The sequence below is a fragment of the Zootoca vivipara genome, chromosome 8, assembly GCF_965207765.1.
Source record: "Zootoca vivipara chromosome 8, rZooViv2.hap1.1, whole genome shotgun sequence".
Lineage (NCBI taxonomy): Eukaryota > Metazoa > Chordata > Lepidosauria > Squamata > Lacertidae > Zootoca > Zootoca vivipara.
In genome coordinates, this window is record NC_142591.1 from 59239005 (window position 1) to 59259033 (window position 20029).

At 45.2% G+C, this 20029-nt stretch overlaps 1 protein-coding gene and 1 long non-coding RNA gene across 3 annotated transcripts in view; one reads left to right on the plus strand and one right to left on the minus strand.

The window, feature by feature from the left end:
- Positions 1-1219, minus strand: part of TPD52 (tumor protein D52) — a 44868-nt gene extending 43649 nt beyond the window's left edge. For both annotated transcript variants that reach the window (XM_060277737.2, XM_060277738.2), the window contains exon 1: positions 991-1219. In XM_060277737.2, coding sequence (XP_060133720.1) covers positions 991-1024 — 34 coding nt within the window. In that variant the 5' untranslated portion in view covers positions 1025-1219. The remainder of the gene's footprint in view (positions 1-990) is intronic.
- Positions 1220-8213: 6994 nt separating this feature from the next.
- Positions 8214-13250, plus strand: LOC148684865 (uncharacterized). Its single transcript, XR_015951525.1, has 2 exons — positions 8214-8556; positions 12590-13250. It is a non-coding gene; the product is annotated as an uncharacterized LOC148684865 (long non-coding RNA).
- The last annotated feature ends 6779 nt before the right edge of the window (positions 13251-20029 follow it).

The following is a 20029-nucleotide window of genomic DNA, read 5'->3' on the forward strand; positions in this document are numbered from 1 at the left end:
ATGGGGATCGAACCTGCAACCTTGGGTGTTATCAGCTCCACGCTCTAACCAAGCTGTCCAGATAGGCAGGCCAACAACATCTGGCGTGCCCCACAACTCCCATCAGCCCCAGCCAACAAGACCAACATCAAGGGGTGCTAGAGTGGTGGTGACCCAACAACATATGGAAAGCCACAGGTCGTCGTCGTCGTCCCCACTTCTGGCCTCTCTCTTCCTGCGCCCTTCAGACGCGCTTCTATAGCCAAGAGCCACACTGACGACGACGACGCCTCCAGCCACTCCAGAGATCCTAGCCCATCTTGCACCAACAGGAAGACTCTGCTAGACAGCTGCATTCACGGGGCCATAGAAATCTCCAAGCCAGTTCCCGCCTCCGGATGCAACAAGCAGGAGGAGGGGGAAGAAGCAGCAGCCTCCGAAGGAAGCGTGCCAGATAAGCACGGGGTGGCCGCACAACAGAAGCAGAGTCCTTCGGACCCCCCCGCCCCCCCCGGCGGAAAGGTCCAGAGGGGCTGCATGGCGCGAAGAGAGATGCCGCCTTCTTCGCTCCTCTTTTCCACGAGAGACCCTCTTCGGGCTCGTGCTGCAAGGCAGGAGAGCGAAGGGCGGAGCCGACCCGCGGGGAGAGAGGCCTCCAGCGGAGCTAAGAGGGGGGCGGGTTGGCGGGGGAACCCCAACCCGACCGACACACCCACCCCGCAAACAACGGGCACTTTTACACCCCCTTTCTTTTTTGCACCCACAGCGAGGGCCAAGAGCAGTTGCTCGTCTCTCTCCCACGCCCACCCGGAGTTAGGCGCCGCGCCTCCCGAACGGAGAAGGGGAGCCCGCGCGCGAAAAGCGCAAAAACTGCTAGCAAGGCGGGGGGGGGGGCAGCTGAACAGGAAGGGGGCGGGCGGAAAGAAAGCCGGCCGGAGCGAGGCCCGAACAATGCCCGCCCCCGCCCCCCGCGAGGGAGGAAGCGCCCCCTTGCTTTCCCGCTTCCCTTACCTTGCTCGCTGTTGGGGTCCATTTCGGCAGCCATCGCCCTCAGGACGCTCTCTCGCGCGGGCGCTTTTTCCTCTTCGGGGCGTGCCAAGAGGGAGCAAGCGGGGAGGAGGAGGAGGGGAAACGCCGAGGGGACGCGCAGCAGCAGCAGCAGAGCAGCCGGCTCCTCGTCGCCGCCCGCCCCGTCCGACCTCCTCCACCCTTGCAGGCGCCTAGCTCCTCGCTCCGCCGCACTCGGCGCACCCGCCCGCGCCTCATATAGGGCGTGTTCCTGTTGGCGTCCACGTCAGCCAGGCAGGCAGTCGGAGCCACCTGACCAGCGGCTCTCGCCCCGCCTGGCCCGCGCGGCGGAAAGGTGCGCGGCAGGTGTGTGGGAGGTGCGGGCGGGGGCTGGCTGCGTTTCCTTTCAGGGGGTGTCTCCTCCTTAAGGGGTGTGCAAGAGTGACGGTGCGGGGCTGTGTGTGTGTGTGTGTGTGTGAAAGAACACACACGTGTGTATGTGTATGGAAAGACATACTCCTGTGCCAAGTGGAGTTTGTCCCTATTAACGGGGTTCAGCCCAGAAAACCCATTTGCTGAGATACGGCAATGGAGGAGACAGCACCCCTGGGCATGCACAGAGTGCCTTCAGTACTGACTGATAAGCAGAATCTGCTACCAACTGGGATTGGGCGCAGGGCGGCCTTTGATAGTTTCTGCTAGGATTGAATCCAGCATTGCTTTGCTTAGAAATAAACTGCTGAACTTTAGTTTAGCAATCCCACTACCATGCTATGTATGTATTGTTGCGTGAATAAATAAATAAGATGCTGTTATCTGGAAAACACTGTTGGGGAGAACTGCTAGGAAAACCGTTACATCTGCTGCATGCGTGTTATTGCACAATAGTTTTGTTTATTGCACTTTTTTATTTTTTACATAATGCAGCCACACTATTTGGCATGCATTTAACCCTTCCTAGTTTTGCAACCTTTCTGCTTTTCATCTTCCCAGCTATCTTGTGAGATTCTTGTCACTCACTGCAATTCCCATCGCACTCACTTTATGGCCTCCAGCCATTTGCTTGGGAGAGCTTCAAGCTGCGTTTTTCATGTTAGAGCAAAATATTACAGGCACATTTTATCATAATTTTACCTGCTGCCCATACAAATGCTTTTCGTGTGTGTGTCCCTCTCTTCTGCTAACACAAAGATAAAACTAAGCGGTTTAGCACACAATGAAAAAAGCACAATTTGAATATGCATTTGATTGCATAGTGAGGAATACCACGCATACCAAAAAACCCCACTATAGACTGACCTTGCAAACATATATCCATAGTTATGTGACTAAGGGTGCATTCAAAGGGTATATAGCACTGCCCATTTATTGTAGGCTACATTTCACTCTTCAGCAGGTACATTCCCCTGTTTTTCATCATGTGAATTCCTATTCACCTTTCACATAGAAGACAGTAGAAATTCCACATTAGAACCCTTAGTGTAGGTGTACCCCTAAGCCCCCCAGATTTTGGAATCCAATTCGCATCAGCCCCACTCAGCATGTCCAATAGTCAGGGATGATCCCTTTAGGCAGGGATTCATCCTGCCTAAAGATGAATATTGAAGGCGCTGCCTGAACCTCCCTTCCACAAACAGGGTGGCACTGCAGAAAGGACCGTTCTCATGTTGCCACCTTCCAACCCCCTCGTGGGCGAGGCATGTTGGCTCCAGCAAATCTTACACTACCGGTATGTTCTCGCATATAGATACAAGGGGAAAAGTTTGCATAAACATCCTCAGAGATCTACTGGGTACAGGGTGGTATACAAATTTAATAAATAATAATAAATAATCCTCAAGCATGACCTGCCATTTAGCTTCAACTTTGCCTATGTTGGGGGCTCCTGGAAACAGACCTCCAAGCCATTTGTCTTCTCCCATGCTTAGGCCTGGAACCTCAGCAATTCCACCAGGCACAGCAGTATAAAACTGAGCATATCACTAATTCTTAATCACATTTTCCAAACCTACTTTTTTTCCTTGGGGCATTTTCACCGTGTCATATTTAACTTTGAAGAGAAATCCTTGTCCTACTCCTCAACATGACAAAATAATGGATTTCTTCAACCTGTCACATGTATTTCCCCCTTTGGCCAAGAATTAGCAACGTGAGAAATGTTTCTGTCCACATTTCAGCTTCATTTGAGATTCTGCCATGTACCTTGCCCGCTGCTCTAGGCTTGAAAAGCATCAGTTTTACGCAAATAAAACAGCTACCTCAAATTACTTTTGTGTCTTCGGGCTTCTGAAATGCAATACCACAGATCAATATATATGACTCAGGGTTGAAGACCTGCAGAACAGAAATAAAACGGAATCTGCACCTCTTGCATTAGACACAATTACTAGTGAGCATAGAATTATATAGGTACCAATGCCCTGTGTTGGTTTAGCACAAGATGCTCAGGTACATAATACTTTTTGTTTCTCAAGTCAGAAAAATTATCTGAATTTAGAGGAAGAAGGGGTTAAGGCGTTCTGTTTAATAGAACAGCAGCTCATTGTTTCAGGCATGGATATGAACAGTGCACTTCTGAAACTGCTGTGCAATCATGTTTATATCAGTAATTATTGTTATGCTACATTTATTTAAACCAGCCTCTGAATGATCTACAGTTTAGGAGACATTTTCATATTCCCTGCAGCTCAGCTTTGGCAAAGTAGAGATTGTACTGGATGTGCCCCTGAGGCCGGAAGCTAACTGTAAGAGATAAATAATAAATAAGGGCAGGGAGTGGTGGTCTTTTTTTCTCTAGATCCATCCCTGTAACTAGGGGTGTGCATGTGTGTTTTATCAGAAGCGTTTTGATATGAAACAGGAACATCAGGTTTCAGTGCTTCCTATGCTCAATTACACACTTGAACTACTCATTAGAAATTAAATTCTTTAAAAGGGTGTGCATAAAAAAATTATACGCATGGCCCATATTCATATTCCGGTATGCCTAATCTGATTGGCTGTTCCAGAGAGTTGTTGCCATAGCTACTGCCAAATCATACTGTGAGGGCTGCGTCTTAAGTGAAAGGGCACTTTGTAAAGAAACATACGGAGACGTACAGTGCAGTCGTGCACCTGTCTATTTTGTAGTAAGCCCCATTGAGCTCAATGGGACTTACTCCCAAGTAACAGTGTCCAATACTGCAACCATAGTCCTGTTGACTTTCGTGCAATTGTGTGATACGGGTCAGGGCAGGAGATATCCTATGCTGCAGCTCTTTGTGGCAGTGGAAATAATCTGACAGAATTTATATGAAATCTATTTGATAAGAATTGTGGGTGTAAGCCACAAAAGTTTAGGGAAAATCATATTTTCTGGAGACCAATGCAACCACAATTTTTATCCTAAAGGCACCTGTAGTGCTTCTCTCACCTTAAGGATCTACAAGTGTATAAGGTCCCCAAGGCTTACCTGGCACTGGGGGCAGATGGCATTCCCCCCAAGAATCTTGAAGAGGAATTATTGCTCATCACATAAAGATTCACCCCAGTGTTTACTTCAAGTAAGCAGGTTGTATAAGAGTTCATCTTTTTTTAGAAACCTACCAAAATTCGCAGAAATTTCAGAAACTTCTGAAAGCCTATACAATTCAAAGACACTTTTCATTTTGAAAATTCCAATATTTCTTAAAACTTGAATAAACTAGAATTTGTTTCAACTGTGGCTAAGAGAAAGAAAGAAAATCAGCTAGATGTTGATGGGTAATGTAATCTTTGGAAAGTGAAGTGCCATGCAGTAGGGATTGGTACCTCCATGATATAACACAGCAGAATCAAACCTCTTTTGATAGTAATATAACTTCCCTCATTTCAATTTATCTGCTCTCAATACTATTCTTATGTACTGTGTTAATTGTTCTTGGAGTGATGTGATATATTCATTTGGATAGATTTTAATATGAGCAGTGACAACGTATTACATTTAAATAGGATGCTTCCACCAGTGTGTTCATGGCAGCATAAATACATTCCTCCCATCCTTATTCACAACACAACTGTGAGATAATAGTGCCTGGCGTGCTCTGGTCCATGGGGTCACGAAGAGTCGGACACGACTAAACAACAACAACTAATAATAATTTATTATTTATACCCCGCCCATATGGCTGGTTTTCCCCAGCCACTCTGGGCGGCTTCCAACAAAATATTAAAATACAATAGTCCGTCAAATATTAAAAGCTTCCCTAAACAGGGCTGCCTTCAGATGTTTTCTAAAAGTTTGGTAGTTTTTTTTTTTCTTTGACATCTAGTGGGAGGGCGTTCCACAGGGCGGGTGCCACTACCGAGAAAGCCCTCTGCCTGGTTCCCTGTAATTTGGCTTCTCACAGCAAGGGAACTGCCAGAAGGCCCTCAGAGCTGCACCTCAGTGTCCGGGCAGAAAAATGGGGATGAAGACGCTCCTTCAGGTATACTGGGCCAAGGCCGTTTAGGGCTTTAAAGGTCAGCACCAACACTTTGAATTGTGTCCAGAAACGTACTGGGAGTCAATGTAGGTCTTTCAAGACCGGTGTTATTTTGTCTCGGCGGCCACTCCCAGTCACCTGTCTAGCTGCTGCATTCTAGATTACAGTCATACCTCAGGATGCGAACGTGATCCATGCGGGAGGCACGTTTGCAACCCACAGCACCATGTCTGCGCACATGCATGACGCGATTCGGCACTTCTGCGCATGCGGTGACGTCATTTTGTGTTTCTGCACATGCGCAAGCGCCGAAACTCGGAAGTAACCCGTTCCGGATTGTTATATCATGGAGGTACCAATCCGTGTCTGCAACTCAAAAACGCGTAACCCGCAGCGTTCGCAACCTGAGGTATGACTGTAATTGTAGTTTCCGGGTCACCTTTAAAGGTAGTCCCACATAGAGCACATTGAGGTAGTCCAAGCGAGAGATAACTAGAGCATACACCACTCTGGTGAGACAGTCTGCGGGCAGATAGAGTCTCAGTCTGCGTACCAGATGGAGCTGGTAAACAGCTGCCCTGGGCACATAATTGACTTGTGCTTCCATGGAAAGCTGCGAGTCCAAAATGACTCCCAGGCTGCGCACCTGGTCCTTCAGGGGCACAGTTACCCCATTCAGGATCAGTGAGTCCTCCACACCTGCCCGCCTCCTGTCCCCCCAAAACAGTACTTCTGTCTTGTCAGGATTCAACCTCAATCCCTGGGTTAGGATGAGAGTGGGACTGATTCAAGATCATTCAGTTTGGTTCCCAGTGGGAATTTGAACTCAGAGTCTCCCCAGTTCAGGTCTGAACACTACAAAACCATTATACCATGCCAGCTTGATACATTAGCTACCTATTAAACTGACCCCAGTTTAACCCAAGAACAGGTGAACATCATCACATTCTAAAAATCAGCAAAATTTATGTAGAAGTGAGCCTCGTACTATTTTTCTTATTTCAACTTCCTCTCCAGGCAATATGCAACTTAGATGTTCAGAATGTGGCAATAATTAGGCATCATCACACCACCTCAAGAAAACGCCTTTCCTGATTTTATCTGTCTACACAGTAATTAACACATATGTAAGAGGACACTAATTTTAAAGCTCACATTTTTGTTCGTTAGGCACACATCTGTGTTATCATGCTTGTTTAGGACATGTCTCTGTATGACGATTATTTATTAGATTTGTTAGCTGCTTGTTACCAGAAGGAGTCCAAGTGACACAACGCTGTTATTATTAATAATATTATTAAATTTATATACTGCCCTTCATCCAAAAATTTCAGGGCGAATCACAAGATAAAAATACAAGATAAAAGCACAAATACCATAACAATAACAAAACAATAACCACTGCAGCATTTTCCAAATATAGAGAAGCACAGCATGAGTAACTTTAGACAAGGTAGTGGAGTTTCCATGTAAGGTTATTGGGGAGCAACAGGGAGAAGATGGGAGTTTATCCAGAAATGGGGTTTTACTGGAAAAGCATTAAAATCTTGGAACGTTTTCCCAGAGAGGGGAGAAGGGGATGAGAAGTGAAGCAGTGCTGTTTCAGCTTCAGCATCCAGGGACATGGAAAAGGAGGAGTTACATGTCTCTTCCTTAATCACCCAGGGTGATTCTTGGCTGAGTAGGAATTTGAAGCTCATTTTCCCTAATCCTATTCCACTACCCTAAATACCACACCGTACTGCCTGAAGATGAACTTCAAGAGAAAACTGGCTAGGATTAAAACCCAGTCATGACTAAGCTGTAGGCCTGCAGAAATGGTTGACTCCTGAGCATCCTTCAGCTGCTGCCCGATACTCTGGGATTATGGTACTAGTAGTTCTACAACATCTGGAGGGCCAAAGGTTATCCCCCACAATAAAGCAAATAAGTAGGTTTAATTACTTGGAATGGGCTCAGAATGTGTGTGGGCGGTGAGTTGTATTAATGTACATCCACCATCCTTTCCTCTGTGAAGATTCTGCTGGCTTTGTATTTGCTCACTTGTTTTATTTACTACAGCATACATCATTCCACACGTTTACTGTAAACAATTCGGATTATTCTGTATGTGATCAGCTGAGTTTTGCCTAGCTTTTGTTGTTGTTCTTCTTCTTCCTCTTCCTCTTCCACTCTTCATCACAAGATTTCAGGCCGATTCACAGAATGAAAAATGTATCTTTTAATTCATGTTTAATTTAAAATATACAGTATGTGGGTTTGAAATAAGAGTTTATTCACAGGCAGTTATCAAGAAGAAGGAAATGATGTGTTTATTCAATATCACACTTGCTGCAGAGATTGTCACTGCTGGAAGTTAAGATCATGGGTGTTTGAAAATGTGGCATTTTTGCCTGCAGGCAATCTGTTATTTAGTGAAGTGATTAGAAAATTTTCTTGAAAAATGTTCCTTCTTCACTACATAAAAGTAAATCAGTTAAAGCCACCAAGATAGCAATAGTAAGTAGAATTTGTATTCTTGCTGTAACAGAGACCATTTTGCAGCTTTTCAGCAACAGTTTAAAGGAAGGAGTTGATCAATAATTCTACATCTTTGCCAGACTCATTTACAAAGATCTGATAGCATAGGGACATAGGAAGCTGCCCTACACCGAGTCAGACCATTGGTCCATCTAGCTCAGTATCAGCAGGGATTTTACAATCTCCTCTCCTGCGTCTGAGTCTGATCCGCTCTCTGCCACAGCCTCTTCCTGCTCACTAAACCCTGTTGCCTCTTCAGCTTCCGACTGCACCTTCCTCCCTCCTCCCTCCTCCCAGTCTGCTCCCTCTCCTCCCCCCCCCCCGACCACTCATTGTCGTCCCACCACCAACCCCCTGGCTCTGAGCCTTTTTCCACTGGGGGTTTCCTTGGGGGATTCCCCAGCTGGTGCCTCCCACCACTCCTTTGCATCTAGCCAGGACATGACATCATATTATAATACTAGCTGGCCCTGCCATGCATTGCCTTCCGTGGGTGAGTCAGTGAAACTGAGAAGAAGGGAAAGTGAAACTAAGTCGTCGTCGTCGTCCCCCGACCGAAGGCATGTTTCCCTGCCCTTCCCCCTTCTCCTACTGTGCCATTTTCAAGGTAGGTCCCATCTGCTCGGTTCTGTGTGGTCGTTGTGGGGGGGGGGTGGCTCTCCTGTCGGTGTGGGGTCCCGGCGCGGCCTGCTCTCAGGTCGGTCTGTTCCCTGGCGGTGGAGCAATTTCTGGGGCGGGCGAACGGCCTGCTCCCTGGAAGGTCCGGGATGGGGAACGGCGTGTTCTTGAGGTGGGCATGGTCTCCGGGGCGGGCTGGCTCCCGGGGTGGTGGGGGTCGATGGGGAGTGGGCGGGATTGTGGGAGTATTTTTGTCCCATGTTTGTTTCATGTCCACTGGAGGGCGCAATTTTTTTAAACAGAAATCCAGGTTTTTACCTGCCCTAGGTGTGTCATCTGTCCAGTGTAAGTGCATGGAAACACTCCCACAGCCGCATGTGACATTGTGGCCAAATTTGAGGCCGATCGGGCAAGCGGGTTCAGAGAAAGGTGTGCTTTAACAAACATGGACCTTCTACATTTCATGGTACATTTATTGTATATATCTTTTTAATTAGATATGTTCTTCGCTGCTTGGGGGGGGCTTTAAGGTATATAAATAAACCATAACATGTTAACACAATATCATGAATCTGTCATAAGCTACAAAGAGAGATGAAGGAGCATGCTAACCTCATCTTATTGGACTTCCATGACCAATTTTATGATGGTGTTAAGAAGCAGGGCTTGATTAATCAGCAAGTTTAGTATGCTACAGAGCAGGTCATGTGCCTTGCGTGGCTTTAATTATTATCTAAAAGCCTCTCTGTGTGGTTAGCATGCCTTTCTGATTTCTTCTGCAGGATTTTTAAAATCATTCCTTGAAAATTTAGTAGGTAAAGTTGAGCTGAATCAGAGGGTTAAAGTGAAGGTTCAAGAGACCTTTCTTTCACTTGGTCTTCAAAAGTGTCTCCCAGCCACCTTGTGTCCTCTTTCCCCCTAAAAAGCATCACACCTGAGGTGAAAGAGCAGCATCTTCTTAGCATGCTTAGGATTAAGAGCTTTAAACTTCGTTTAACTACTTCTTAAGCAATTCAGGCATTAGCCTTTACAATTCAATTAAGGACACTAACAAAATCTCACTTTCATTACAATAACAATAAAGATAATATTTTAAACAGTTTATCAGGGAGGGGGTAGAATTAGCATTCCTATTTCAATGCATACTACCGTACTGAAAAGACAAACAGGTTTCTAAAGATAGATAACATGCATACGCCTAAAGTCTTGTGTGTGCTGTGCCTATAGACAAATAAAAAGTCCTTTTTTAAAAAAGAACTCTTCAGCTCAAAAACAGCATCTCAGGAGGGCAAAAGCTTTAAGGAGACCAACGCCCTCACCAGATTACCTTTTTAAACCATTGCATCCTGTTTTGTGGCTCTGTTAGTGAAAGCAAGTTACAAGATACCTCCGACCCCCCCCCCCAAAAAAAACTTTTTTCTCAACATAAGGCTCCTGGGCAAGGGAGGTCAGGAAGGAATGTTTTCACTCTGATTTGGTTTCAGACAACATACAAAAATAGGTATTTCAAAACACCATTCTCTCCATGTGCCACTACAGAGTCCTTCTTGAGGTCTGCATGTGGGAAAGGTAAAATATTGTTTAGTGTGACACATATACAAGATAGTAGGCTAACACTAGCTAAAGCTTCGTTGTCCTGAGGCTCAATATAGCTAATGCTATCAAATAATCAGCTCACAATGTCCTTTTCAAGGCTGTTACCAGCTCATGTTTGAAGTACTTTCACTGTCACATTTTCTTTACCTTTGACACACCACTTTAAAACCTCAGGTCCTTACCTGATTGATTTATTCAACTGGTACTTGCAGCATTCATTCAGAGTGATGTATGAAATCTCCAAAATAATGGTGCACATCCAAGCAGACACCCTTTGCCACAATTTTGATTCCAAATACTACTGATAACATTTCTCCAAGGATAAAGACAAAGGCAGGAGGAAGGAATGCATGGAATGGAAGGGATGCTGGTATTTTCATTCTTTTATTTAAGGCTTTGCTCATGAACCATTGCCAGTATATTAACATTGACCTGGATCATTGACCCGGATCATTCTTGACCTTGCATTATTGGTTTGTCCAAAATGTCATAGCCGCCATGTGTTTGGAATGTCACACTGGCAGAAAACCTGACTAACCAAAGGAAAGACAAATCCATTCCACTTTTAGTCTCCTGGATAACCATTCATCTCCTGTAAACACAGGGACGATCAAACAAGGCGACCAACCCAGGCCCACAGGGGACTATGGAGAGACTTGTGTCTCCTAGTATTAATTGCTAAAGGGTCTTGGCTTTCTTCTCCATTAATTCACCAAGCTACATTTTGTTGCATTTGTATGTTAAGCATTTGTTTGGTTTACAACTGAGAAGCGATTTAAAAAACACAGTCATGTAGCATGGTCGCAACCATGCCAGTTCCTCAAACAGGGAAACGTAGGATTAGACCCTTAAAAAAAAGCTGGGAGAAATTGCACAGTTGTACAGCAGTAGGAGCGAATGCACCAGCACAAAACAGTGGCAAGCGACTTCCAGCAAAAGGGCACTATAGCTGTGCTCTCTTGCCTTGGCTAGAATCCTCCTGCCTCATTCATGTTCTTGTCTGCAAGATAAGTGTGTGAAGGATTATTTTACAAGGGATAGAACAGCGATCCATGGTTTTGCCCCTCTCGTAAAGAGCTGATTTCATTTTCATTCTTTTTTCATTTTTGGTTGAGCAGCCGCTAACGTCATCTCACTTAACACAATAAGGCTGCCAGTTTCAATCCAATCATCTCTTGCTCCCGTAAACACTGATCCTCAGAGAGATGTAGGAAAGGATGCCCTGCGACTAATTATTAATTGCTCTCCTGCTCACAGCTGGGCTTCCTTCCTGCCATCCCTACGTAGGCAAAAGTCCAAATAGGGTGCCATCTGGCTAGTTTTAACGTGGCCTCAACCAGGTAAAGGTTTTAAGACAGACTCACAGTTAGGAGGTTGGTTAGCTGGTTTAAGAAGCTGGTTTAGGTAGGATGTGCATGTATGCAGCCCTTAAACAGCAGCACCCAGATTTTCAGCATTTACCGGGGACTACAACTCCCAGGATTCCTTGACGAGAAAGACGTGACCGTGAAAGTAGTTTACACTCATTGCCTAGATATGCCCTGCGGTGGCACCAGCTTGATGACATCTGCTGCAAAAACACGTCATACTGATTAAATCAAAATGACTACATCAAGTAAAAAATGTCCAGCAAATGTATTATGACTAAGTGCTTTGTTTTAATCATTTGATGGCAGCTTTTATATTATATTTTAAGATTTGTTTCCTTGCTTTGCGAGCTTTCCAGTGAGCTCTTGTTATGAGATTTTTATGAAACAAACAAACAAACAAATGCTTAAGCATGTTAAATTTGAAACTAAACTTTAAAACAGAGAATAACACATTCCTATTTTAATACAGGGAACTCAAAATATTTCATCCCACTCCTTGTGATATTCTTTGGGGCAGGAATCACCTCAGCAGTTGAAAGTAAACATTTGGAATAACTTCTTACAATATATTTAATTGTTCGGTTCCAAAGTGATTTGTGGATGACTCCTTACAAGGAACCGAAATTTGATTAGGAAATGGATTGTGGCAAGCAATTCATAGCTGTAGTCTTGGTAAATTCATCTCCCACATGATGAAAGTTTGTGCAAGCTTATGGGGGGGGATATTTTTTAAAAATATGGCTGCATTGCCATCTCTTCCTCTCTTCTCCACCAGAGGCAGATTTAGGGGAGCGCAACCGTTTGGTCACACTGGGCGCAGAGCCTTGGAGGTGCCACAGTTACTATGTTTTTGAATAGAAGAAGAGAGGCAGGGGCACCAAATTTCAGTGGTGCTGCTGAAATTTGAGACCCCAAGTTCTGCCAATGGGGCTCACTAGGCAGGCAGTCACTGACATCCTAAGCTCCAGTATCCTTTTATGTGTGCACACAGGAATGGACACACATTGGCCCCACCAATCAGGCCACCATCTAATTGATTTGAATTTTCTGTTTCAGTTCAAATGCTACAGACAACATTCCAGTTAATTCCTGCACCACTTATTACATTTTGCCTTTGTCTGCTCTGAGATTACTCAAGCACTTACTATCTCAGCAACCAGATCCAATATGGTGTTCTGACTATCTGATGTGTCGATGAGGAAAACCTGCTCTATAAGTTCCTGTGGTTACGCCATCTGCTGCTGCTTCAGATTCCAGCCAAAACCTACAAATGCTCCGTGTCAAATACTCCTGCCACACAGACCAAGTTTATTCCATGCAACTTAAAAGTGATTGCTGCAAACATTACTGTGGGTTTTGTGCTGCAATCTTACTCTGTTACGAATGTGCCTCGGAAGGGAACTGACCTGACCTGTTGCAAAGTCCGGTTCTGGATTCCTCTCGGCATCCTCATTTCCAAGGAAAATGCACAGTTGAGTGTGAAGAGCCAGTTGTGGCATGGTAGTCAGAATAATGGGCTAGGACCAAGGAAACCCAGGTTCAAATTCCCACTGATGAAGCTGTATCGACAACTTCAGGCCAGGCACTGTCTCTCAGCCTAATTTACTTCACAGTAAATGTTGTGAAGATAAAATGGTGAGGGGAAGAACAATGTGTGCCACCTTTATCTCCTTGGAGAAAAAGGTGTGATATAAATCTATATATATAAAAATGTAAACTGGGTATGTTCCTTCATCTCCAATGTTCAACAAAACCGCTTGACCGATTGAGGTGAAATTTTGACACAACATCACATGTGAATGTCTGAAGGTTATACGAAAGTTTGCTGAGACAGATGGCACACCTGTGCCAGGTAAAACCCCAAGAAACCCATGTTTCAAAACACCACTCAGACGAAAATGCATGCTGGGAAAAGAACCAGGTTGCAAACCAGCACCCTCTAGCGGCGGCTACACTGGTACTACACCTATAAAACCTTCCCTCTCAACAGCACCTCAGCTTCCATTTACTGTACATACTAGGCCGAAGCCTTTATAGACTAGCACAGCTGTCATGTTTTCCTTTTTCTCACAAGGTAGCTTATTCAGCATAAGGGAATTTCCCTTTAAAAAGGGAGAACTTGACAGCTATGAGCTAGGCTGAATGGGAGGTACTGACTCGCCTGGGTGGGGGTTGGGAGGAGGAGGGGACAGGATAGGTCAGGACACGGTGGGACCAGTCACAGGGATGACCCAGGGATGGGGGTAAGAGGGGATGTGATATGTCATGGGTCGGGACAGGGTGGGGGGGAATCACAGGAATAAGCTGGGGGGAGGGGCGGGATACATCATGGATTGGCACAGGGTGGGGGGAATCACACGGATGAGCCACAGCAACGCATGGCAGGGTCAGCTAGTGTAATAATAAATATATAAGCTGGACTGTCTAAACACCAATTGATTTCAGTGGAGTTGAAGCAGCTTAAATCTAGACAGGAGTGCTGGATCTCTAGGTAGGGTTTTGGAAATTCCAAAAGCCTGGAAAACTGCTGCCAGTCCATGTAGAACAGGGTTAGTCAATGTGGCACACAAACACCACAGATGCTGCCAAGCCACAACTTCCATCATCCCTGGCCATTGGACACTGGCCATGCTGGGTGGTACTGACGGGAGTTTTAGGGTCTGGAGCACCACAAGTTAGTCAAAACTGAGCCATAGGAACCAATGCTGTGTGCAAGGACAAGGCAACTTTCTGTGACCTCAGTGCTAGCAATAAAGTACCATATTTATACTCCACCCTTCATCTCAGAGTGACATATGTGGTCCTTCACTCCCCACCCCCCATTTCATACTGACAACAACCCTGTGAGAAAGTGAAAGGTCCAAAGCTTACTCAGTAAGCCTCCCGACTGAGTTGAGTTTTGAATCCCATGTCATGTCTGCTGGGGGCAAGAACGATCCCCAGGCATAATGCAGGAACAAATCCAGCCCGTCTCTCCCATCAGCGTTCAGCATTCAGCTCTAGGGAATTCCGACAGCTCTTTCCCGACGATTTATTACGACTCATGTCTTGGAGACACTGAGCACATATTCAGAGTCCAGCAGAGATAAAACACAGGCGGAGCCAGGCTGAGGTTGTGTACTAAAAGCTACTTTATTAAGCGTAAGGCAGAACAAAAGGAAAACATGTCTCCTCTCACTGAGAGAAGTCTGAAGAAGAAAAGCAAACGGAAACAGAATACAGCAAACATCTGCTCCCGTTAATCCAACAATTTTTGCTGGAATGCATAACACAGGCATGTGACCTGCACAATGAGAGGAATAGAAAGCTAACCTCGCCTGCCCTAGTCCAGCACTATAGGCATTACACCACACTGGCTCTCTTGGCAGTTATGATCCTGCCACAAAACATCTGCTTTAAGCCAGTCTTGGCCAACCTGGTGCTCTCCAGACTACAACTCCCATCAGCCCAGCCACTCTCCATCTATGTGTTGCTCCCAACCGTCCCCTCTCCTCCCCTGTGTGCTGTTCCCAACCCTCTGGAGTGGATTTGGGTGGCGAGAGAGGGAGGAAAAGTGGGAAGCCCCATTGTCATAGTGGGAGCCCTTGCACTGGCTTCCACTAGTGTGCTGGGTAAATTGAGTTCAGCTCTAAACGTCCCATTTAAAACTATTTGGCCCCTGCTTAATTCGACACTCGTCAGGTCAGTGGCAGACCTTGGGGTCTCAAATTTCAGCGGTGCCCTGTGTGACGCCAAAATTTGGCATGCCCTCTCGTGCTCTGTTCTAAATCATAGTTTTGATGTCCCCTGTGGCACCCCCAAGTCTCTGCACCCAGTACCAGTCACACTCCCCTAAATCCGCCTCTGGTCAGGTCTATTGTGTGCCTAGCTCACTTGCAAATACAGTGACATATGTCAAGCATATTGTTGCGATGTAAGCAACCTCTCCTTAGCCCAAGCTAAAATGGATGGAGGGTTGCACACACTAGAAAGTAAATGCTGCAGCGAACAATGTGGTAGCCTATGAAAGAATAAATAAGCACACATCAATGGTTCTGCATGTCCTGCACAAACTGTGTAGGTTAGACTTGCACATTTTAAAATACAATCACTTATGAAGGAGAAACTTTTGAAGCGGCTCCAAAGTGCATAGCTGGAGCCAAGAAAATCCTCTCTGAGTTTTGATTTGTCTACGGATAGGTAGCACTAAAAGAAACAACAGGAAGTGCAAGCTGGCTGGGAATTAGTGGACTCCTGGCAGTTTGTTTCAATCTCCAGTTCCTGGAAGAAAGTCCTCTTTAGCTCCCTCTGCTGGAGTCCTGTTACAATCTGTGTTTGTAGAAGCAACAGATCAACCAGAGAAGACGTGGAGATGTACAATTTTGATCTCCCGCCCACTTCCTAGGAAATAACTCACATAAACCCTGCTTAAAACAGCTGCATTGGCTACCAATTAGTTTCTGGGCCCAATTAAAGGGACTCACATTGGTAGGGGCTCCATCTTCTCAAGATAACTCGCGTTTGTGACATCACAGGGAGCCAGGGAGCAAAGTCAAATGTCCTCTGAATACTGAGGGGGCCGAGCCCCCTCAAAAAAACATGGAGGGGTCCCACTGGTGCCTGTGCATGCTAGTGTCTAAAGCCTTAACTCACTTAGGCCCCAAATATCTGGAAGATCGCTTTCTTCCCTTCAGACACCCTCAGGTGTCAGCTGAGAGGGCTCTCTTGGTTGTTCCACTGCCCTCATATATATTTTGGGGGTGGTGGTGGTCTAGGAGTAGGGGATTCTCTGTTGCAGCCCCTAAACTGTGGCACTCCTTCTGGCAACTTCACTATAGTTTTGGAAATATGTTGAACTTGAACTTCTTTGGCACCTGAGATGTGTATTTTTAGGACCCATCCTACTGTTGTAACTATAAGTTGTTTTAACCCATTTTTTAAGTAGCATTTTAAATTGTTATGACCCACCCTGGGACTCTAGGGCAGGCATGTACAACAGGTAGATCGTGATCTACTGGTAGATCACTGGACATTTGCAGTAGATCACTGGTGGATCATTGGCTTCCCCCAAAGAAGCTGAACAACTGTGGCTCCCCTTAAAAAAGCTCAACAACTTTGACCTGAACCCCCAAAAGGGGTAGATCACTGCCAGTTTTTAACTCAAGAGAGTAGATCGCAGTCTCTTGGGGAGTTGGCCACCCTGGCTCTAGGGTAAAGGACAGGCAGCAGTAATAATGAAAATGATAATTAAAGAAATGTTGTTTTTTAAATAGTCATCATCTACAGCTCCTGTTGGTTTCTATTCCTCTCACTGTGCAGTCACAAGACTGTGTTTATGCATTTCACAGATTGTTGGAATCACGGGAGCGGATGTTTGCTGTATTCTGCCTCCGTTTGTTTTCCTCCTCCTCCTCCTCCTCCTCCTCCTCCTCCTCCTCCTCCTCCTCCTCCTCCTCCTCTTCTTCTTCTTCTTCTTCGGACTTCTCTCAGCGAGAGGAGACATGCTTTCTTTTGTTCTGCCTTATACTTAGTAATAAAGTAGCTTTTAGCACACACCTCTGCCTCAGTCCTTCTGCATTTTACTCTGCAAGATATCTGAATATGTACTCAGTGTCTCCAAACCACGGGTCATGAAGACGTCAGAGAGCCAGGCTGGAAACATCCCTGAGTTATGCCTGGGGGATAGTTCCTTCCCCCCGCTGGCTTCCATCAGCTCCTAGCTAAAAGCATCTCCACCTATTCGATAGCATATGGAGGAAAATACTCACTATTTCTCACAGGCCTTGCAGGGAAATGCCAATGGATATACAAATCCAGGAAGTAGCCATATAGCTAGACTTGGTGCTAACTCTGTCCCCATATCTGTTCAGGTAACACTACTACAGGACCTCACATCTTCAGCCATACCATCAAGGGTGTATTCACCAGCAAATGCCCTAACATATGGTGCATATATATATACAGGCCATAATGCTCCAGCAGTGCCATTCAATTATTTACATCAGCCAAACTACACAGTTTCTGTGCAAAAATAATAAATGGACACAAGTCAGGTGTTGAAGATGGTAACACTTAGATACTGGCAAGAGAACATTTCAGCCTGTCAAGGCATTCAGTAACAGATTTTGAAAGATGTTATACTACCTTTTCATGAGAGTGCAGTTACCAAATAACATAAATATTTAAATAAAGAAATAGTACTCAGGTTTTAATGGCATGGCAAAGGAGGAGGGATCCTATTAGCTGTTCCCGTGCTTCCACCCACCTAGAAACAACAGTTTGAACCCTAGATTTCATTTTTAAAAATGCTGCTGAACTGCTATCAGTATGCAGGTTTGAAACAATCACAGCTCAATCAAGATTATGACTGGCAGCCCACTAAATAGAGTAATTCTCCCTCTGAATCACTGACCCTTTTTTGCTTGTTTGCAGTTGGCTCTGCATCATAATGAGATGCTCTTATCTCTTGCATTGTTTGGTCTCCACCCTTCACTTTGTAATAACATCCCCCACCTCTTCCTCCTGCCAGCTAATTTAGCTTCACTAACTAGAAACCCTGAAATTTTGGATCCCCTCCAAACTGGTGCCACAATCTTGCCAGTCTTTAGGGTGGCACAGGACGCTATGTTATTTTTTTCCCTGCAAGCAGGTTAGCACACTTTCCCCTCTAGAATTTATCAGCTATTCATCTGGTGCTCTGCTTCCAGGAGCCTCCCTCAAAGGTTTATTTTGCAGAAGGCTGTGCTATTCTCCCGGGAATGGCTGGCTTCTGCTAATTAGGAGGGAAGTTATAAAGGGTGTGTTAATTTTTAAAGCAAAAGAATGATAAGCCCGTGGTGACTCTTGCTTCTGTACCTATACCCCCTAATACAAATAAGGCTGCCCCATCCCTTCTTCTCTAGCTTCACACTGCTAACCGAAAGTCCCCTTCATCCTGCTTTCCTCAAATTTCAGCCCCTTTTGGTTTTGCTTTCCTGTTAAAAAAGAAAGAAAAAGACCCAAGTGAAACATCAAATCTTAAAAGCGCCTTAGCCAGGCATCCCCAAACTTCGGCCCTCCAGATGTTTTGGACTACAATTCCCATCTTCCCTGACTACTGGTCCTGTTAGCTAGGGATCATGGGAGTTGTAGGCCAAAACATCTGGAGGGCCACAGTTTGGGGATCCCTGGCCTTAGCAGTTCATCAAAGAGAGCCTATGTGAACTTGCTTTACTGAATTCATTGCTGGTTACTCTTAAGTTATTTGCTGCCACTTACTGGATAACTACCGTATATATCACTAAACAGCCTGGAACCTGGTTGCAATGAAGCTCACAGGTTTCTGAGAATATCAGAGCAATGTAAGTATGTTTTGTATGTTATTTTCAGAAATATTTTTCTTTTTTTATGCATTTCCCACGATATAGGCATTTTTGCAAGCACTAGTTGGAGAGCAGCATCACAAAATCCAAGTAAATATGAATTTTGGAGAGTGGCTGTGTTTTGGTTCTAGTATTGTTTTGGAAAGTGCAGATTTCATAAATTTGGATTTAGATGAGAACTGAATCAAAAATCCCCCCCCCAAATGCTTGCTCTGAACTAAATCCTACAGTTAGCAAAATGGAGCCTAGAGTCACCCAGTAAGTTTCATAGCTGAGTGGGGATCTGAATCTGGATCTATCTGGTCTGCATGCAGACAATCTGCATGCAGACAATATATTAAAAGCATATCTCCCAGAAGAGAGTCATGGGAACTTTGATTTGCCACTCACTGAGTTACACATCTGAGCACCTCTAACAAACTACAGTTCCCAGGATTGTTTGGGGGAAGCCATATGCTTCTAATGTAGGGTGCGAATGCTGCCAATGCTCTAAACCAGTGGTCCTCAACCTTGGGCCTCCAGATGTTTTTGGCCTACAACTCCCATGATCCCTAGCTAGCAGGACCAGTGGTCAGGGATGATGGGAATTGTAGTCTCAAAACATCTGGAGGCCCAAGGTTGAGGACCACTGCTCTAAACCACTACACCACACTGGCTCTCAGTAGTTCTTGACTTGCATTAGATTTTACCAGTTGCTTCCCAAAGGGGCAAGTCAGAGTCTATGTGGTGCTTTTAAATTCTTTGTTTAGAAACGTACATACACTTTCCCAAAGAATCACAGAATATTGTAGAGTTGGAGGGGACCCCGAGAGTCATCTACTCCAATCTCCTACAATGTAGGCAGGGGCGTAGGAAGGGGTGTGGTGGGTGTTGGCCGCCCCGGGTGTCATCACTGAGGGGGGTGACAAAATGGCAAAAAATATGTGTTTTAAAAATAAGAAATTCCCATTGTGGAAAAAAGGTTTTAAGTGTGTATGCTCACAATGTTAAGCAAATAAACCAGAAAATACCACTTGCAACTGTAAGTATCTTATTTTTCCTTCTTTTAATAATTTAAATGTGGAGGGGTGGGGTGACAAGAAATTTTCAGCACTGGGTACCACCTGTCCTTGCTATGCCACTGAATGTAGGCACCTTTTGCCCAATGTGGGCTCGA